Here is a 21,556-nt window from a genome sequence, read left to right on the forward strand (position 1 = left end):
AGGAACTTACTTTGGAACTCTGTTATGAGTGATGCACCAGAGGATAGGTGATTTTTACACGCTACAGGCAGTCCCCAGGTTACGGACACCCGACCTGCAAGTTACGAACGAGGACGCAGCTGCAACACATGCGCCTCAGTAGCTGCCGCTCCGTCATCTTCGGCCTGGGGATGCTGCAAGTGGTGGCTGGAGGGGGGGCGATTTCAAGGCTCGCGCAGTGTAGTGTTCCTCTGGTGGCTCCCGGGGGCAAGCAGTGACCCGTGGTCCATAGTCACCGGGGCCACAGCTATCGCTTGTGTGCAGGATGATGGTTCGCTGCCCACCCACTATACCGCCGCAGCTGCTGCTCCTGACTGGACGCAGGCTAGATGGAGCGGAGGGGGGCTTTTCACTGCCTGCCCAGCACACACTGCTGGTAATGCTGCAAGCGGTGACCCGGTTGTGGCTGAAGGGGGCGGCGGGGGTAGCATTGTAGTGTGCCTCAGATGGCTGCCTGTTGAATTGGAGTTGGGCGATTCACTAAATGCCTTTGGCCGCACCATGTTCGTTCTCGGTGAGCGGACACTGCAAGCATCATACTGTAGTGGAGGTGATTGTGAGGTGGGCTGGTGATGAACCGCCCCTCGCCGCCCCCATTCATTCTCAATAGCAAGCCTGCTTGTACTGTTACGCACATAGCAGGAAGTTGTCTCTTGTCAGTACATCAGACGTGTTGATGACTGGTGCCTTCCTGCTGTGATAACGTGTCCAGTGCTGTGCAGAAGAGCTCATCTTAACCTTTTGTCTTCACCCTTCAAGAATGTCTCTGAAACACAAATCAGATGCAAATGCTGGTGATACAGTAAAGAAGAAAAAAACCATCACCATTGAAAATAAAGCAGAAATAATAAAAAGGTCAGAGAGAGGTGAAACTCCATCATTCATTGGCAGAACACTTGGTTACAGTCGGTCAACAATAGCATTTATTAAAATAATGTACCTTTTCCGACTTGCATACAAATTCAACTTAAGTACAAACCTACAGTCCCGATCTCGTACGTAACTCGGGGACTGCCTGTACATTCTTTGGCACTCGGAAACCCTGTGCTGCGAGTTTGTCTGGTTTACGACTTCATTATTGAGCAGCTGTTGATTCTTGATGCTGTCACTTCACAGTAATAGCACTTACAGGTGACCGGGGGCAGATCTAGGAGAGTGGAAATTTCACGTACTGACTAGAGGCAAAGGTGGCATCTTAACAACAGTATCACTTATAAAGTCACTGAACTCTTCATTACATCTCATTCTACCGCCAGTGTTTGTCAGTGGAGGTTGCATGGCTATGCACTTAATTTTATGTACCTGTTAGCAATCAGTGCGACTGAAACATCCAAAGTCAATAATTTGGAAGGGTGTCCATAGGGCTGCACGATAACAGAAAAAATGATTATCACGATTATTTTGCTCAAAATTTTTATCACGATTAATAATGACGATTATTCCTTTGGTAAATGAAGTCTGTGACCAAACCAGTGTAGCCTCGGCCAGTTATTCACAGATGCTGCCCTAATCATATTAGCTGCGTTGTCCGTTGTGATGCACACAAGTCTTTCTTCCACCAAGCCCCAAGCGGACATCGCTTCTTTGAGGCCGACTGCAATAAACTCCGCTGTATGGTCTTGTGGGAAAAACGAAGTTTGCAAAAGCTTGCTTTTCATCTCAGACTCGCTGTCAATAAAATGAACTGTCAAGCTCAAATACGGTTCTGCAGTTCTGCTTGACCATAAGTCGGTCGTGGCAGCAAAATATTCAAGGCTGAGCCTGAGAATTTCTCTTTCTATTTCTTTTCGGCATTTCGCATACAGCGAGGGCAGCGCAACATTGGAAAAATGGTTGCGTGAGGGAATGCTATATCTTTTATCAAGTGTTGCGATCATTTTTTTAAACCCCTCACTGCTTACGGTGGTTATTGGACACATATCCTTGGCTATATGGTACGTGATCGCCTCTGTTATTTCCCAGTGTCTTTGCGAGCTAGGCAGATATGGTATTGCGTTGAACAATGTCCCTGATATTGTTGTCTGTGTTGTGGATGGCTGGTAATTTTTTGTTGTTGCTGTTTGTGCCTTCAGTCGTTGAAATTCTTGATAGTGTACTTTGTGGTGGCTTTTAAGGTGGTTGATGAGGTCTGTTGTGTTACCTTGGGACGTTTGGACGGAACAGGAGCAAAGTTTGCACAAGACTCGTACCTGATCAACATCACATTCCTCGAAATCGAAATAGTTCCAGACAACTGAGTATGACCCCTTTTTAGGAACTAACGATCGCACTTCTGCACCTTCCTCACATTGCTCCGCCATCATATGTTTATTCTGACTGACTGTTATTGCTGCTATTGACTACTACTGCTTCAGAAAGCACTTGCAATCTAGACGCAGTAACGTCATAGTGACGCAGTCCAATCCGTAAACTCAGCCCATAAAAAACAGTTTGATATTTATACTGTAAAATCGCGACGATATTTATTAACTGATCGTGGGTCATAAATATCGTTATCATGGGAAAAAAAAGATTAATCGTGCAGCCCTAGGTGTCCATGTACTTTTAGTACAGTTAGTACTTTTTAGTATAGTTTTTAATGTCTTAAACCTTTTGGCCTTTTTTGGATGGTGATACCTACCTGATATGACTTATTAGGTTATTGTAGCACTTGAGTAAATGGAAAATTGTTGACTTCCCAATAGTTGTTTTTACATAACAAAACTGATATTTGAACTGTAAAAAAAACAATTCGGCAATAGATCTCATCTAACATTACTCATAAACACATCACACTCCTGTAAAGGTTCTTATAAATTTGATGTTTCAATTTTCTGATCTCATTAGCCATTTTAAAAGTTCTAAGTAAATAATTTTCTGATCTTGTAGTGTAGCAATTCTCTTCTTATTTTCTTTCTTGAAGAGCAGTAATAAAAGATACACTACTTCATTCCATCTTCTGTGAACATACAAGAAAATTACAATCAAATATATAAATAGGCATATACTGGAAAGAAGTATTTAAAACAAATCTTCTACTCAGTCTGTTTTGGAAACATCATAGCACTTTTAAATGCTTAGTAAAATGAGATTTCTAGAACATTTTGGAGAAGATACAAATACTGAAATTTAAGCAATAAATACAGAATTTTGTTTGTCTTTTACCTTGGCCCCCAATCATTCCTACTAATGAATAGGTAGGGTATTTGAAAATGCAAGCATGTTTTGTGGATCTAGCAACCATAAGACTTCAGATAGATTCTTTTGGTATATGAGAACACATGATGTGATAAATGTTATCTGGGAAAGATGACCATTGGTAATGTTTTGAACTAGTTGCATAGTTGACTAAATTTACCTCTGGATTCCAGTTACTTTACAAAAACTCAGGTGGTATAAGAAACAAAGTGTTTTCATACAGCATGTTGAGTCTAGTCTGCCTGGTAAGAGTCATCTCATGGATTGCTTTAAAAAGTGCCTTGTGAAGACTGGGTGACAGTGTAAGTAGTGGTCGCTTGTATTTTTCCTCTAATAATTTTCACTCCCATTTGTCTATGGTTAGTTTGTCCTAAAGCATTAATGAAAAGCTTGTGGAAAATTTCAGTTTTTTTTTTTCTTTAAGACACGCTCACTCTTTCAAACATGTACCTGCCTTCTTCCTTTCTTTTTGCATTTTGAAAGGTTGGTCTGAAGTATCAGTTTTATTTTGAAGCCCACCCTTTTGTGTAAATATCATAAGTAATTTTATACTCACCCTCCCATGCCCATCCTTCCAAAATGTAAGAGGTAGAAAAATGAGTAGGTTTTGGTCTGGACTTTTATTCATTTTTTAAAAATAGGTTGTTTTTACAGACCGTTGTGTATGCAACCTACTTTCCCACTGTTGTCAATTATGCTTCCACCTAGCTCAGTTCCTATGTCTGTTCACAGATGTCAGCAGCATGACCTGTGTAGGTCATAATGGAGTGTGGACTACTATAGTAATGATGTACTTGGAATTTATTCAAATTAGAGCAAATCAGCTTTGTTGATTTCTGCTCCAATCCTGGAGAATATTGTGTTAATATAGCTGGTATAACTCAAACAATAATAGGACTAGACTTCTAGGTCGCATCTTTGCCAGGAGTCATAAATCCGCAATGCCTTTGTTGTGGGTAGCAGGCTTTAAGCAAGAACAGGTGTCCCTTTGGTTATAAACAAGTTCCGTTCCTGACGGTTTTTGTAACCTGATTTTTCTATGTAAATCGGAACTTACACTGAAAAATTCAGTGAACAAGGTCACTGGTGAATCCAGCTTCTAAAAGTGATTTGGTAAAGTTTGCCAGTCAACACGATTTCAGAATATGTTCATATTTATTTAACTAAGGAGTCCAAAGAAGCATAGTACACTTGTTTAGCTAATATATCTAACTTTAATTCTGACAAGCTAAATTACTTCCTCAGGGTAATACAGTTATTCAGTGGTGAAATTATTAAACCATCAATCAGCCTGGCTGCTTATTGTTGGATGCCTTAGATATTTGAAGACTACAGTGCCTGAGCTCAAACATCTCCGTGGCTAAGTCAGTGGTAATGCATACAACTCTGCTCATTAGGTTGTATACCACTCATTCCACTTTTTACAAGATCTTCCCTCTACTCAGGTACACAAAACATTTTGTTAATTTTCTTAAAATATACACTGGCAGAAATTACTAATATGGCAGAGTGAGAGAAGGAAAAACTGTCTGAATAATTGATGTTTCATTAATCCCAGGAATTTTTGTCTAAGAACTTCGTTAGAAGGTTAAACTGTTACCAAACAAGCCAAGGTTAGATCACATGCGAGGGAATCATTGCATTGAGGCATATTCACACATGTAAGGTGCAAATGTAAAAGGATTTCATTATTGGGATAATTTAATAAAGTTCCCTAAAAGATAGGAGCTATTATATTACATTTTCCTTTAGATTCTAAAGCTGTGGCTTGCTGACTTTTGATATTCTGTGGACTCTGCTTATAGTTTTAATGGGTACATTTTTTTGTATGTTAGCCACTCATCTTCTCCAGAATGTGGGTGTAACGTGTGGTTTTCAAGAGGGAGGATTTTTGGCTTATTGGCTTGTTTTGGTCCATTTGTCTTCATTCCTCACACAAGCCTCACTTAACAGGTTTAGGATATAAGCGAGTGGTTTTAATAAAGAATTAAAAATAAGTCTGAACTAGGCACTTTTGTGGGGTAAACAGGAACAGTGCTTTATGGTTGCCCACTGGTTTGAGAGTGGCCTTTCTGTTACCCTCTCTAACAAAAGAGGGATTTGTGTATTTTACCCACATTGTTTTTAATTTCATTTGAAGTTTATTTCCAAAAGGGTGAGTCCATGGCAACATTTTTCAGTGGTAGTTCATGCTGTTCTCTCAGCCCACTCCATTAAACACAGAAGGGAGTCTGTATAAAGTTCTTAATATGAACTTATTTTATAACATAAGAGTGAATGAGAAAGTAAAGGTATTTTTTGATATTACTTTCAGAACAATATATGACAGTGAATATATAGTTTATTCATAGTGTAAGCGCACTCCATTAGTTGAAAAATGTGATGTAGTCAGTTTCTTGATTATGTAAGGAGGCCAAATCCTTTAAAAAATATTAGCACAGTGTGAAGAAATGTGCATTAGGCAGAGACTGATGTATGCATGCATGGCAGAACAAGTGTGTATAAAGAAGACAATTAAGGCTTTGTGGTGTCTCAGTAAAGTAGTAATAAAACATGTTTTTTATTATTGCATTAGGCTTTCTGAACAATGCAGATGTTTTTGAAAAGAAAGGCTACCAAAAACTCATTACAGAAAGTGTATTTATATGTTTGTGATGCTCCTTGATATGACTTTTCTATTTTTTCTTTCTATTGACAAATTGAGAATCCGGGGGAACAACCATATGTTTGTTACTGTGTTAAGTTATATGGCATGTTTACATGTATGCATATGCATCTGTATTTAAATTAATTTATTTTTGTTGGATTCAGTGGGCAGTTTCTTGAAAGGCAGAAGCCTAACACTTTATAAGAAGGCAGTTGAAGTTTGTTTCGAAGCAGCACAAAAGTATGCATTTGATCAGATCTTGGGCTATGTTCAAGTCTTTGAATGATTGAATGGCCTTCCATTGTGCTTTTAAAAACTGGCTGGGTTTTTATTCAGAGTCCTGACAATAACAGTACTTGAGGTGACACAGTCTAGCAAGTATTAGGTATTTTGAGAGGAGTATTGTTTTCAAAGGTTTTGCAGGTCAGTCAGTTATGCTTTGCATATCACTCAATGGATAACCCTGCCTTGTACCAAGACTGTTGCAACAAAACTGAACATATATCAGTGTGATATTTGTATGTTACTTTCAACATAAATATCTTTTCAATAGTAAATATGATCTGCTAACTTAGAACAATGAGTTTATATACTTTTGCTGGCTCACTATGAGACTTTGAAAAAGCCACCTGTATTAGGCGTAACATTTTAGATAAGTATAGAATGTTTTATTTATACTATATTATATACTTAGACGTGTATGTTCATTATAGTAAAATTTCTACAACTTTAGTTCTGTCTTAAACTCAAAATAAATGGCTACTGGGCAGACATTGTACAACTGAAGATATTAATATTCAAATAAAGGAGAGTTAACAATGAGGCAAGCATTTAAAAAAAAACCAAAAAAAAACATTAACACCAAGGAGCACCTTACCGGCCCTGTAACTTGTACTAGGATCCCCCTTTAGCACTGGGAGCAGCTGATTTGCCATTTCTATGGCCGCTCAGTTTATGACTCCCACCCCAAGGAACTTTTATCTCTTGTCAAATTTTTAGTGAAATCTGACAGAAAGCAGCTACATACATCTTATCTTTGGAGTCATTTCTGCTCCCTGGTCTTTTTAGTGTCTTTGGGGTTGAGACTGTATGCACAAATTGCCGCAATCCCCAAGCCGTTACCTATAATATAAATATAATACCTATAATATAAAAATACACTCACACACACACACATATATATATATATATATATATATATATATAGTATGTGTATTTTTATATTGTGGCCACTAGAGGGCACCAGAGCGCCCCAAACCTCAAACACAACCACACACACAATTTCTGTTTTTAAAAAAAAAAAAAAAAAAAAAGACGGTTTATTAGATGCATTAGAAAAATTACTATCTAAAAAGCAACCATAATATATAAATATAAGCAATACACAACAAAATAAAAATCCATCCATCCTGTGTGTTTCGTGGGGAACATGCCACATCAGGCACATGTCCAGGCATGTAACTAACTGTAATCTTTTTTTTTTCCCTCCCCTCTCAGTATGAAATGCTTCATGTAACACCACCTATGGGACCTCCTGATGTTCTGAAAAGAAGCTCTTTAGCCGATGAAGCTGGTTGGCTTGATGTGGATAAAGACATACTGCAGCACAAGAAGTACCCTAATGTGTTTGGTATTGGTGACTGCACTAATCTCCCAACTGCAAAGACAGCTGCAGCAGTAGGTAAGATCTGCATCGTCATATGGGTGCTTTCCAAGAAGCAGCTGTAGAAAGCAACCTTAGAGACTTGATAACCAAATCTGAAGTGTACATTCCCTTACCTAGAAGAAGAAAATAAGCATCTTTATATAATCATTGCTTTGGTTCAGTAACAAAATGTTAAGATACAGTATGTTCTACCAGTATTTACTTCTTTTGAATACACATCTACGCTTTCTTATGAATAGTGTGTAGCTCTGCTCAAGTGCTGTTAACTTTATAAACCATCTCAATACTGACAAAATTATCATATAATGTATTTCGTGGTGAATACTTTTTCTAAAATGCTTTACACAAACCAAGTTACAAAAAGAGGCAGCTGTAGTATCTGAACTTGAAGCTGTATCACTGTAAGGCCAGTTTATTGGTCAGTGGGCCACACTGTTAATATGTGATGTCAATGATGGTTTCTTTAAAGCATTCCTTCCAGTATTCTTATATTCAGCTCGTTTTATTTTGAATTAATTGAACATGCATGTGCGACTTTTGATATGCACATAAGAAATGATTTTCTTTCTATGTGAAGATTTTCAAATAAATAACCTAAACTGTGTTAATCATTCATTTGTTTTGTGAAAAGATCATATTCCATAACTTTATTTTTGGAGGCTCAAAGCAGTCTAATCTTTATATTTGAAATGTTCTTTATTGTCTCCTTAAGAAACCGAGACATCCAAATTTTCTATTAAAATATTGCTAGGAATAATCTTCACAACACTACTTAAATGATATTTGCAGATATGTTTATAATACCCTCAAATGCTCAAGAATATTTCAGTTTTAAATGTGTAAATTTAATTTAGTGACACAGATCAGAAATATGCATGTCGTATTGAGATTAAACATGTAAATGTAGCCAAATTTATTATTAACTGATGCAGTTGTATATTACAAAATGTATGTTTTAGAGAGTCTGGAAGAATGCAGAAAGCAACCTTGAATGGTGCTTCACTTGATTTCATAGCACACTCATTTATATCATAGCCAGTTAACCTCCTTTGGCATGTGGGAGCAAACCAAGGCATTCTTAAGTTGCTGGTGATTGTTCATGGAATTAATTGTACTGTAAAAAAAAATATATATATATATATATATATATTCATGGCATTCGTAGTCTGAATCACAATCTGATTGTATGGGTGGTTACCTATCAGGTAACGCTTGTGGTTGGTCAGCAAGTCGGCTAACATCCGCCACGGTGCCCTCTTTTCAGTTGCGAGAAGCAGATCATAGAATGGTTGAAATAGTTTACTGTCAAATAATGCAAAGAGTATGCGACACGTGTTTCGCCCTAATTCTGGGCTCATCAGGCGTACACACTCACTGCATCCCCCTCTCGGGAAATCGAACCTCGGATGTCAGCGCTAGAGGTGAAGTCTCTAACATTGCGCCACAGTGTGTGGTTCGTTCATTTGACCGCATGTAGATCGGGGTAATTACATTCATGGCATTCATAGTCTGAATCACAATCAGGTAACGCTTCTGGTTGGTCAGCAAGTTGGCTAACATCCGCCACGGTGCCCTCTCTTAAGTTGCGAGAAGCAGATCATAGAATGGTTGAAATAGTTTACTGTCAAATAATGCAAAGAGTACGCGACACGTGTTTCGCCCTAATTCTGATAATAAATGCTTGATTGCAACAGGCAAAATTGCTCACTCGCAAACAGTGGACTGCTGTAGAGTACAGGAATCCCCATATGAATGCGGTGAGAACTTACAAACTTCAAACAGAAGACAAGTCAATAGTAAATGGTGGGTTTATGTGGTTTGAGGAGGCAATATCATATACCAACTTAAAGTAGTTCTCTTTCATGCTTAGGGTTGCATACTTTATTAAGTAATCACCTAGGATAGTCACTTACAAACATAGAATTCTGTAATGTTCTGTGTTTTTCTACACCAATTTGTATATTACTATAAAGTGAAAGACCCTTTGTAAAGGAAACAGTCTTGCAGGCATGATTAGTTGGAAATAGTGGAGTATGTTGAGGGCCTAATCAGCGAGGGATCTCTGCAATAAATGACATACCATTTAATCTTTTTTGTGGTAGTTATTTTGTGGTTTAATGCTGATATAAACAGAAGCAGTGAAACTAAGACCAATTGCAGGTGGTTGCATAAGCACTTGGCACAGCCAAAAGAGGGAAAGGAATTTTGCAGGACAGATAGAATTGCAGTCATCATAGCGAGACAGTCACGAAGCCTTCACCCAGGCTTTCATCGTGCACTTGATCCGAGTCAGGTGCCGCTCCATGGGGAGGATATTTACACAGTTCCCGTCTGCATAAGTCACATTTCACTTTTTATAGCAATGCAAACTTCATGGCTGATAAAAAATGTATGACTTTTTAAAGTTTGTTCCTTCAAGATGGAATGGCATCATCTAGCAATGGAAAAAATTGAATGGTATAGTTTTGCAATGGTTTTGTTTTAAAGAGTTTTAATTTATTCGGGGTATTGGAGGTTAGTGGCAGAAGAGTTGGAAGGGAGCTTCTGCCAAAAGGAGCTGGCAGCAGCGAAAGGTTGTGAGGCCAGCTTATGATAACAAGTCACGTGTTAGTAGCTGGTGAGAAGGGTGCAGCAAGGTCACGGTGAGGGCGGGCTGTCTGCACTTTGCTGCTGCAGTTTATACACCAGAAGTAAGAGGACACAGATGGAACAGAACATCAAGAGTTAAGAGTGTTCTCCTTTAACTTGGTTCATGCTGTTTTTTTTTCCAGTGAAGTTTTTGATATTGGTTTACTTCTTTATCCAAATTAGCAAAGTTAATGTGACGCCCAGTATGGACATTTGTTTATATGTGACTTTTTTATTTTTTTTATATTTATTTGCACAAGTCCTGAATTCCCTTGACTTTAGAAATTCTAGTATAGCTGAATTGTGAAATTAAAACTATACTGTAAGATTTTACACGTGTATGTTTGGGCACACAAGTGACATAAAATACTGTTCACAGCAGCTGTTTACATACAGGTGCACAGTTATTCCCAAGTCAGTAAAATATTTCTCATCCTCCTATGTTCTTAGTGTACATTGTCCCAAAGCCCTTTATATATTTACTTCAAAATTGTATGTTTATACGTTGTTGGCAAGAGATATGAACAAGAGACTCTGTGAAACAGTATTGGGATTGAACTGGCAAATATTCCACATGACATTGAATTTTATCTTAAACATTAACTTGCTGTTATGAATTACAACCACTTGCCTTAACCACTTGGGGACCACGCTGTCTGCTGACACTAAAAGTGTTTCTGTTACTCCTGTATATACTACAGTACATTATGAGAAGCACTTTTGCTATATGGTAATAAGTAGGTGTATATTCTCTGTTTATGTACATTTGCACATATAAATATTGAAAGTGATTATTTTAGTCTTGGCCAAAGCCATATATTCATACCAAATCCAGGCATAGCTTCCCATGTGATAAGCAATTTGTACTCTTAGTCATAATTGATACTTGGTTTGGCACATACTTTCTCATACAGTAAGATGTATCTTAAAAACAATTATTCAGCTCAGCTCTAGTCAATATACTGCAATGTTTGAGGAAGAAATAGGAATGTTTATAAAAACTGAAATTATTTTATGCCAGCATCTTATTACTTAACCTTCCACTTTCGCTCCTGGTAGTTAAGTCCTTCACCATTGAGTGGGACAGCAGAAGTCCTCTTAATACTGTATGAGACTCACTGGAATGCAGGTATTCATATCAGACCGATCCATGTACTGTACGTGTATTCTCACAAGAAAGAACAATGTGATTTAGGTCATGAGCATTTAAAGTTCAGCTGGTAGTCTTTGATTCAGATCTAAGTTTGTAATTTAAGCACATCTACTATTTACCTTTGTTTGAATTATCTTAAAAGCTACTTTGTTGTGTTTTGTATTCTTATTCACTTCATAAAGTGCCTTCCTAGTAAAAGGGATTTCTGTTAAAGGAGATATAAAAAATATTCTTGAAAATTTGCTATGAAAATATAGTATTTATATGTAAGTGATCTCTGGTACTGTTCATTATGAGACATTTTGTGGAATAAACTTGTGGGGGGAAAAAAAAGTGACTGAAGAGAACAGCAGTTTTTGCTTAGACATAAATCTTCTGAAACAATGGACTATATTTTGATTTTGTACTTTTTTTGTTGCCACTTTGCAAAAGCCCATTTCAAAAATGTTTGTCCAAGAACACCTTTTTGACATAAATGTGTAGTTCTGTCATATGAAAATGGACTGGATGCTTTATTATTGCTTGCTCTGTTTGTTCTTGATTGTATTATTTTGAGAAAATACACATTTTCACTTTTTTTCCTCATTCAGCTGCTCAGTCTGCTGTTCTTGACAGGACTATCTCAAATGTGATGAAGAACAAGCAGCCCGATAAAAAGGTGCAGTAATTTGAGACCTGTATTTAATTTTTTTTTTTTTTGGCTTGTTCCAGTCTTTTAACACTCATTCATTTCAGATTATTTACCATGTCTCTTTTATCTTAAATTTTATATTTGTATTAGAAGACTACATTATCACTAATCATTTTGTGAAATTACTCCAAACCAAATGACAAAACCAAAATATTTTTGGTTAGCAGAAATCAAATTTCATAACTTAAGGTCTTGTGAGGTGAAGACTCTGTTTTTGAAGGTGACCTTACTGTAGGTCATGTGCTTTGCTGAGTAATCTCCTAAAAACATCCACCCTTATCTTTCTGAGAAGGTTCCATCATGTTTAAGCTATTACGTCATCTGCACAAACTCGGACAAGATATTTGGTATTTTTGACAGAGTTAAACCGAAGGAAGATTAATTTTAGATTTATCATGAACATTTGCCAAGTTTCTTACATGTAATTATTATTGGTTCATGATATTAAGTTTTGAACTTCTTTATATGGACTTATGCTAAATCGAGGGCATTCTTTGTATTCTAAACACAGAATACGACATACCTGTTTTTTAATGGCTGTCATTAATTATCTTTTTGTCAGTTTCCAAAATGCTGCAATAACTCAGTAATTCTGAACCCTCTCTGCAGTGTCCAGTACTCACTCATTTATGTATCCATTCCCCTTCTGAACCAGTTTTAATTATAACAGGTTAATGCATAAATCTGCCTTTGCTGGGATGCAAGGCACTGTCTTTAAAGCTGATTCGTTAAGGGTGAATGACAGTCAGACCATGATTGCTCAGGAGCAGATCATATCACAATGACCTTAATGAGATGTGACAAAAGACATCCCTTATTTTATATTATAGATTCCACTCCTCCCATCAAATTACCCCTTCTACTTCTGTTGGCTGCTGTTCTCGGTAAATCTTGAGTTTTACAGCCAAACCTCTCTCGTCAAACAACTTCTCTCGTGGGAAACTGCATGTCTCTTGCTCACATGAGTGTAAAGTAAAATTTATTGTTATGTTTTGAAATTATTCCCAGTCAACGCCAGAGAAAACTGTTATCCTTTATAAAAACCCTCAATTTATCTGCATTATAAATGTGATGAAACTTGTTTTCTTACTATTTTTTCACATGAAATATCATACTTTTTATTTGGGAAAGGCAGTAAGTAATGATTAATTTAAAAAGAAGACTGCTAAAGTCTATGGTTAATGAGTGGTTTTTGCAGATCATGGTGAAATTGTCTTTTGCAGATTTTTGTTGCATTTTAGCCATCAAAGTGCTAAATACCAGCTATTTTGTCAATTAGTTAATGTAAAATAACATAAGGCAGATTACCTTGAATTTTGGAGATCTTCAAAATGTGTTTTAGCTAGCTGATGAATTTTATACTTAAAATCTGAAAGCTTAGTTAAGCTGAAAATAGTTTCTGATTAAAGTATCAGTCGTAATGTCTACTTACAAATTTGATTTACTTGAAACATGTGCTTGAGCCATATACCGTAAAGATACCATACTCCGTTTCAACCCTAATCTCCAATGAATGTGTATACTGAGTTGACTGTACTTTTGAAAACAGAGGGTCTCCACAATAAAACACATGCTGCACATGGTTTTTGTCTTATCGGTTGCTGATTAATTCTGGTGACGTCTTGCTATACCACTTTTCCCATGTAAATGTGAAACTGACACCAGAAATGGATGTGATACATCTAAGAGTATCATTTTTCATGAACGTTAATAAAAAAAAAAAAAAAAAAAAAAAAAATCTGTTTGTGGATTGATGACATTAATGTTGCAGGAGGGAGTTATTGGTTGACAATATAAGATTTAGCCCTTCTCGCTTCAAGACACCATTTAGTCCAGTTTAGAATATAGACTATCTCTTGAGTTATTCTCCAGTTTTCATGAAAATATATATCTGTTTTAAATGATGCTGGAACACATTTAAAACCAAACACCATTTCTTTATTTATGTAGATAAAATTGTTTCCCAGCTTTGCCTGGATGTTATTACAAAAGTCTGCTGTAAATTTTAAAGTGATAAAATTATTATGTTTAGACTTAATACCATTGGTGATCCCATTCATTGTAAGATTTGCCTGAGATGTGGGTGAAAGAAATGCTTGATTAAAAAAGAGGTTTAATTTACAGGGCAGTAATCAAACCCACATTTCTTGGGTGAAGAGGCATGCATGCTAACTATTGCACTATGACTGCAACAGCTGTGGCGCTGTTTCTCTGTTGATTTTATTATTTTGTGCCACTTGCTCTGCCTCTGAGCCACACCTACCAATCCTTGGTGGGGCAAAATCGAAATGATGTGTCAACAACTTCACAGTGCGAAAAGTACCTATGTGCTAAATTTCAACTGTGTGGCAAAAAAAACAAAGCTGTGCATGAAGAACAAGCAAATAGAAAGCGTACTTTAAAGCTGTGGAGGTTTCCCATATTCGTTTCATTCATTTCATCTTCAATACTGATTGGTGGTTGTTTTCTCTGATGAGGGCCGATCAGCTTAAAGTCTGAATGCAGCAGTCAGACTGTAAGTTTCCATATGCCCCTCTTTCGGTAGGAAGATGTGGGAACATGTGACAGTAGCAGCAACTGAAGTGAATGTTATATCTGGCTTGTTGTGTTTTGCATTTAACTAAAGTTAAGAAAATATTCATTAATTGACTCCTTTTATGGGGTTTTGTGCAATGTTCTGCTGGATTGGAATGATGCATTCATTTACTTGATGTGCTAAAAAAAGAAATGTGTTCATTTGTAGTATGATGGCTACACTTCATGTCCACTGGTCACAAGCTACAATACTGTCATCCTGGCTGAATTTGACTACACTGGACAGCCTTTGGAGACTTTTCCTATTGACCAAAGCAAGGAACGGATGATCATGTACTACATGAAAGCAAGTTTGATGCCACAGATTTACTGGCATGGCTTGTTGAAGTAAGTCTACTCCAAGTGACTCTACTGTATGTTAAATTACTTCAGCAGTGAAATCAAATAAAAGCACAGCACTTTTTGCTCGTAATATTTTTATACAGTATGACTGGACTGAGAGACAGAAGGCATTTTTTGACCAGATCAAATAAAACATATTTAGGAGAAAATACTTCTACCTAACATAGACTTAAGATAATGTTTGTTATTTAGTCTAGTAAGTAGCTTATGGCCACGCTTTGGAAAGCAGTATACCAAGAATTTAATCCATAATGGTGAACTTTTATTCTAACTTTAAGTGCTTTTGTTAGGAGATTCAAGCTTTCAAAAGTATAATCCAAATAGGAGAAGCAAGATGAGTCTGTTCCCTGATTTTTCATCAAAATATGTCTTGCGTGGTTTTTGTCTACCAGTCTTGTCTGTCTAAGTGGTACTTAGTATTATCAAACCTGTTTCATCCAGTACTGTACAATACGATCTTGGCAGCACTGGGCAGGGTGCAATGTTGGGCCCACTTTCACACACACATGCACCAAACCAATTTGGAATTGTCATCTAACATAGCTTGCTCTTAGTGAATTTTGGAGGAATACGAGAGAAAAGCCATAGAGAAGTGGAGAAAGCATACAAACTCCACATAGTCACTCAGTAGGTGTGTGATTCAAAATCCGAATGTTGGCTTTGTGAAAATAGCAGTGCTAACCATAGTTGTGCATGTTCACTTTTGAAAAATAAGTTTAATGCAGGCTGGGTCTATGTCAGGCTCGCCCAGCCTTAGTGAAAGCTCTTTACAGGTGAGCAAACATGTAGTTTCCTGCAACATGTGCAGACTCTGCACAGTAAGTAACCCATGTGGAAACTGAATATGGTTTCCTGTGAATTTGCAGCATTGACCACTTCTTCACCGTGACAGTTAAATATTAAGTTTTTCAATAAATTTGTAACCTTTGGATTTTTTAGGACCCCTAAATAAAAAGTGACGCTTAGGGTCAGTCCTTGCAGAGACGTACATTTCTTTCTGATGTGTGATCCCTGATCAGGCTATGCTGTTGTTGCTTTTACAGTCCAAGTATTAGAACAGGATACAAGTAAGGGACCCATAATTAAGTGTTGTGTAATTTTACTTTTTGTTTTGTTTTAGTTGAAACTGACCTGCTTTATTTGTTTTACAGGGGATTCTGGGGAGGACCTGGCCCTTACAGAAAAATAATGCACCTTGGTTTGAAGTAGCCTGTGGATGGCAATGCCACAAGTGACTTCCATTGTCCTTTTTTTATTAATCAACATATATGCACTATACTGATTGGCTGCTTGTTTCTGTCAAGACATAAATGGAAAAGCCAAGTTATTTTAAAGCATTATCTACATAATTTTGCTATATAATATCTGTATACTGGAATAAGGTTTCATTCACATTTGCCATTTTTTTCTTTAATAATTTTACCGTGTTTTCTAAACTGTGGAGGATAAACTTGTGAGCTAGAGTACACTTAGCTGACTGGCAAATTAGGCAGCAGTATGTAAATGGAATGAATGACATAACTAGGAACATCACACATTCACTTTGTGAGGGGAAAAATAACTTTTGTTCTTCCCTTTTGGGTGTCCCTCAAGAAACTGGGTCCATCTTTATAGTGGTTTTCCTTTTTGAGCTACAAACATTGTAGGTACAAATCTCATTTAATCATTTCATAATACTGACAATCTTTTACCCATTTCTTTTTGAGTTGCAGAGCATGATCTAAAATCAGAATAGCCAAAGCACACTTTTCAATTCAGAATAAAAAATGTTAAACCAAATATATAGGAAGGGATGACCCAGGGGAAACTGAAGTATAACCAAAAATGTAAGAAAAATTCTTATGGCCCATGGATCTGATTAGACACTGCTTTATTTGTACTGTCCCACTCTCCAAATATTGGCACATTCAAAATGTGTTACACTTTGCCATCAGGCTCCTTGGTAATTCTTCTTGTTGCACTTCCTTCCTGTTAGGTGTGCTCTTGCCCTGACTGTCCGCTTACTCAATTAGCTTCTCATTGAGAAAAATTGTTTTTTCAAACTCCAGTCAGGGTTCTGTTGATGTTAACAAAATCCTGGGGCTGCTGGGTCTCCATCTTACTTTTTTCAGGGAAGAGGTTCAAACTGTCCCTGACAGGTGCTCGTCTCCTGCCACGTGATTTCATGAACACTGTGAATGCTGTCACCATTTTGACTGTATCCTGTGCCATGTTTGGAACTCTTCTATACCTCGAGTATTACTTAAGTAAAATCATGGTGAAATCCTCTGTTATCCAAGCCTGTATAGGACAGAGTTACCAGCATGAAAACATTACATTTATTTTTGTGTATTACTGGTTGGCCACATTTTAAGGCCTGAATCAAGTTTTGCTCTGTCGATAAGAATGGCATTTTGTCATTGTAGCCTGCAGTACAAGAATATTTTCATATTCTGGGTGACCTGCTGGAATCAGGAGTATAATTTATTACTAACCCCAAAATGTTCACGCTTTTGTTCTTTTCTGTTTCTAGTATTACCTGATAACATTCTTCCAGCTAATCCCAAACTTCTCTTAGCAAATTATTGTCATGTAAGCAGACAATTGACAAAAGTAAGGCTTCAAAAGCAAACCACAATACGGAGTATGGCAGGATGTCCACTTGTTATATTAATGCCATGGTTAAAATTAGTTAAGAGAACAAAAGGAAGACAATTTGCACATTGTTGCTTTTTCATAATTAAACAAAAAACAAAGCTGTGCTAGTACTTTTAGGCCAGCAGTTTGCAATGTCACTGCTCGGAGATGATGATTCTATAGTATTTCCGTTCCTTTCACCACTTCAAGTGGTAAATGTGCATACATCTCGGGGCTGTGGCCACTTTTAAAGTCAGCTGTGTAAATTAGTGTATGGTGGTTGGTAATTAACCACAAATTACGCAGAATTAGTAGAAATAACAGTAGTACCTAAAATGCTAAACATTATTATGCTGTATGTGTGATGAGCTTGTAATTTTGTAATTTCCACTTCTGAAAATGAAATGTCCAAAATTTCCACACTTAAAAAGTTTAGCTTGGGATAATGTGAATGTCTGCTAGACATTTGGCTTGTTCTTTGCATGAAAGCAATTGCAGAGCTGGTAAATCTTCGGTTTTGCAACTTTTCCACCACCAATTTCTTTTAATTGATATAAAAGCCTGTCTTGCACAAGCATAAACAGGAATGTCTGCTGAAATGCCTAGCAGCGCTTTATCCTTACCATTTGCAATAAATGGCACCAAGCTTATTTTGGTGATTTGTTTGTGTATGTGGTTGTTGAAAAATGTTATTTCAGAAACATTGGGCTCAGACTGTGATCAGTTAGTGGACTGCTTAAGTGGGTTTTTATTGGTGTAAACCTTGTATTTACAAGTTCTGTGCATACAGTAAATTTGGTCCATCTCTATAGTAAGGTTTGCTTTATTTAATGTATGTATTTACAGCCTAGTCAGTAATTTATACAGTGGGTACAGAAAGTATTAAGACCCCTTTCAATTTTTCACTCTGTTATATTGCAGCCATTCGCTAAAATATTTAAATAAATTTTTTTCCTCATTAATGTACACACAGCACCCCATACTGACAGACAAAAAAAAGAATTTTTGAAATTGTTGCAGATTTATTAAAAAAGAAAAACTGAAATATCACATGGTCCTAAGTATTCAGACCCTTTGCTCAGTATTTAGTAGAAGCACCCTTTTGAGCTAATACAGCCATGAGTCTTCTTGGGAAAGATGCAACAAGTTTTTCACACCTGGATTTGGGGATCCTCTGCCATTCCTCCTTGCAGATCCTCTCCATTTCTGTCAGGTTGGATGGTAAACGTTGGTGGACAGCCATTTTTAGGTCTCTCCAGAGATGCTCAATTGGGTTTAAGTCAGGGCTCTGGCTGGGCCATTCAAGAACAGTCACAGAGTTGTTGTGAAGCCACTCCTTCGTTATTTTAGCTGTGTGCTTAGGGTCATTGTCTTGTTGGAAGGTAAACCTTCGGCCCAGTCTGAGGTCCTTAGCACTCTGGAGAAGGTTTTTGTCCAGGATATCCCTGTACTTGGCCGCATTCATCTCTCCCTCGATTGCAGCCAGTCGTCCTGTCCCTGCAGCTGAAAAACACCCCCACAGCATGATGCTGCCACCGCCATGCTTCACTGTGGGGACTGTATTGGACAAGTGATGAGCAGTGCCTGGTTGTCTCCACACATACCGCTTAGAATTAAGGCCAAAAAGTTCTATCTTTGTCTCATCAGACCAGAGAATCTTATTTCTCACCATCTCAGAGTCCTTCAGGTGTCTTTTAGCAAACTCCATGCGGGCTGTCATGTGTCTTGCACTGAGGAGAGGCTTCCGACAGGCCACTCTGCCATAAAGCCCTGACTGTTGGAGGGCTGCAGTGATGGTTGGCTTTCTACAACTTTCTCCCATTTCCTGGCTGCATCTCTGGAACTCAGCCAAAGTGATCTTTGTGTTCTTCTTTACCTCTCTCACCATGGCTCTTCTCCCCCCCCCCCCCAAACCCCCCCCCCCATCGGTAGCTCAGCTAGGCCGGACGGCCAGCTCTAGGAATGGTTCTGGTTATCCCAAACGTCTTCCATTAAAGGATTATGGAGGCCACTGTGCTCTTGGGAACCTTAAGTGCAGCAGAAATGTTTTTGTAACCTTGGCCAGATCTGTGCCTTGCCACAATTCTGTCTCTGAGCTCTTCAGGCAGTTCCTTTGACCTCATGATTCTCATTTGCTCTGACATGCATTGTGAGCTGTAAGGTCTTATATAGACAGGTGTGTGGCTTTCCTAATCAAGTCCAATCAGTATAATCAAACACAGCTGGACTCAAATGAAGGTGATCTCAAGGATGATCAGAAGAAATGGAAAGCACCTGAGTTAAATATATGAGTGTCACAGCAAAGGGTCTGAATACTTAGGACCATGTGATATTTCAGTTTTTCTTTTTTAATAAATCTGCAACAATTTCAAAAATTCTTTTTTTTGTCTGTCAATATGGGGTGCTGTGTGTACATTAATGAGGAAAAAAAATAATTTAAATGATTTTAGCAAATGGCTGCAATATAACAAAGAGTGAAAAATTGAAGGGGTTCTGAATACTTTCCGTACCCACTGTATACTATGATATCCTTCTAGAGCTTGTGACATAATAGTCAAATTAATAATCCTCCAGAAGCCAGCTCAATAACAAAACCCACCTTGCATGTTTAATGCCAGAGATCGTCCTTGCAAATTGAGCTTATGCACAATTTTTTCAAGTGTTTTTTTTTCAGCAGTTTGATTTTTTTTTAACAGTTTGAAATGTAGGAAGTAATTAATGTTAAATATGTGACTTTGTAATGTGTGTATGTAATATGACAGTAACAGACCTGTTGGGTTGTATTTTAGTCATCTCCCTAGTTTCCTGGCTTGAAGATTAATGGTCAGATGCTGGCTTATCCCACCTCCTGTGACACTAATGAAGACAAGTAAAAGAATATGATAGACTTGGGCTGGCAAGAAGTAGGTTTTTGTTTTAAACTGTTAACTTTATTTTTAAACGTGTAGTTTAAACATTTTAATTCATGTGAATTCCATGGTAAATCTTACTTATTAAAAATAGCATTTTATGGGGGAAGTAAACGTTTCTAAAAATCCAAACAGTTGTGGAGTGTCAGTATGGTGCTGTACAATGGCTGACCCTGTGCCACACACAAAGACCGTTTTCCCTTGGGGATTAATAAAGTGCACCAAATACCAAAAATGAGGTGAAGTCTTCTGCATGCAGAAGTGGATTTTGTAGCTTGGTGGGTTTTAAAATCTGTTTAAAAAAAGGCACATTTTGAAATTCAAAAGGTCAGTCTAATTGTAAACAATCTTGCCATTATGAATATAAAATTGCCCACTTACATCATGTCCTTCTAGTTTTAAAAAGTAAATTGGTCAGAGTTGCTTGTGTTGTTTAAAGATAGAGAATTATGGTCTATGAGTAATATTTTTTTTATTTTGATTGTGAGGAATTATGGTTTATGTGTAAGCATTACAGTCCAGTGGACTATTGGCTGGATAGTGTCACTGTCAAATCATGAAGACAATGTGTTTTGATTTTTTGTTTTTATTTCCCCCATTTTCTACACTATTACAAAATGTCTTTCTATGAATGTTTTACAAAAAAGACACAGGGTAATCTTAGCCTGTATTAATAAACTATTCATTATGTTGCTTTAGCTTCTTCGTTTTTTGTATTTCTGAACCAAGTGGTTTGGAAAATGAAATTTTTGTTTTTAATAAAACACTGAATTTTATAATTTAAGCGTGTGTGTCTGCACTTTTACAGAATAAGAAATTCCTCCATTTTTATTATTCCCAGTGTTCCACTAAGAGTTGAGGGAGGTGAAGCACCTTTTCCTGATGGACAAGCATCCATGCTGTCATACTGTAGGTAGTACACAAACATTTGGTGCATTGCAAAAGTATACAATCCAACTTGAAAGTCATCACCATTCTGTTACTTCTGAAAAATACATATACTTATTCCTTAAATAACAAGTTTTATTGACAACTAAATGTTCTGTTTATGTTTAGAAATATAAAAGTATATATCCAACAAGTAAAAATAATG

The 21,556-nt window shown here is 37.3% G+C and overlaps 1 protein-coding gene across 1 annotated transcript in view; it reads left to right on the top strand.

Annotated features, from left to right (window-relative positions):
• The window catches only part of sqor (sulfide quinone oxidoreductase), a 45,717-nt gene extending 24,470 nt beyond the window's left edge, over nt 1–21,247 (top strand). Inside the window, exons 7-10 of the mRNA XM_028823848.2 lie at nt 7,361–7,544; nt 11,901–11,968; nt 14,745–14,923; nt 16,090–21,247. Of these exons, the coding sequence (XP_028679681.1) occupies nt 7,361–7,544; nt 11,901–11,968; nt 14,745–14,923; nt 16,090–16,147 (489 nt within the window). The 3' untranslated portion in view covers nt 16,148–21,247. The remainder of the gene's footprint in view (nt 1–7,360; nt 7,545–11,900; nt 11,969–14,744; nt 14,924–16,089) is intronic.
• Nucleotides 21,248–21,556: the final 309 nt, after the last annotated feature.

The sequence above is a fragment of the Erpetoichthys calabaricus genome, chromosome 17 (genome assembly GCF_900747795.2).
Source record: "Erpetoichthys calabaricus chromosome 17, fErpCal1.3, whole genome shotgun sequence".
NCBI classification, from domain to species: Eukaryota; Metazoa; Chordata; class Cladistia; order Polypteriformes; family Polypteridae; genus Erpetoichthys; species Erpetoichthys calabaricus.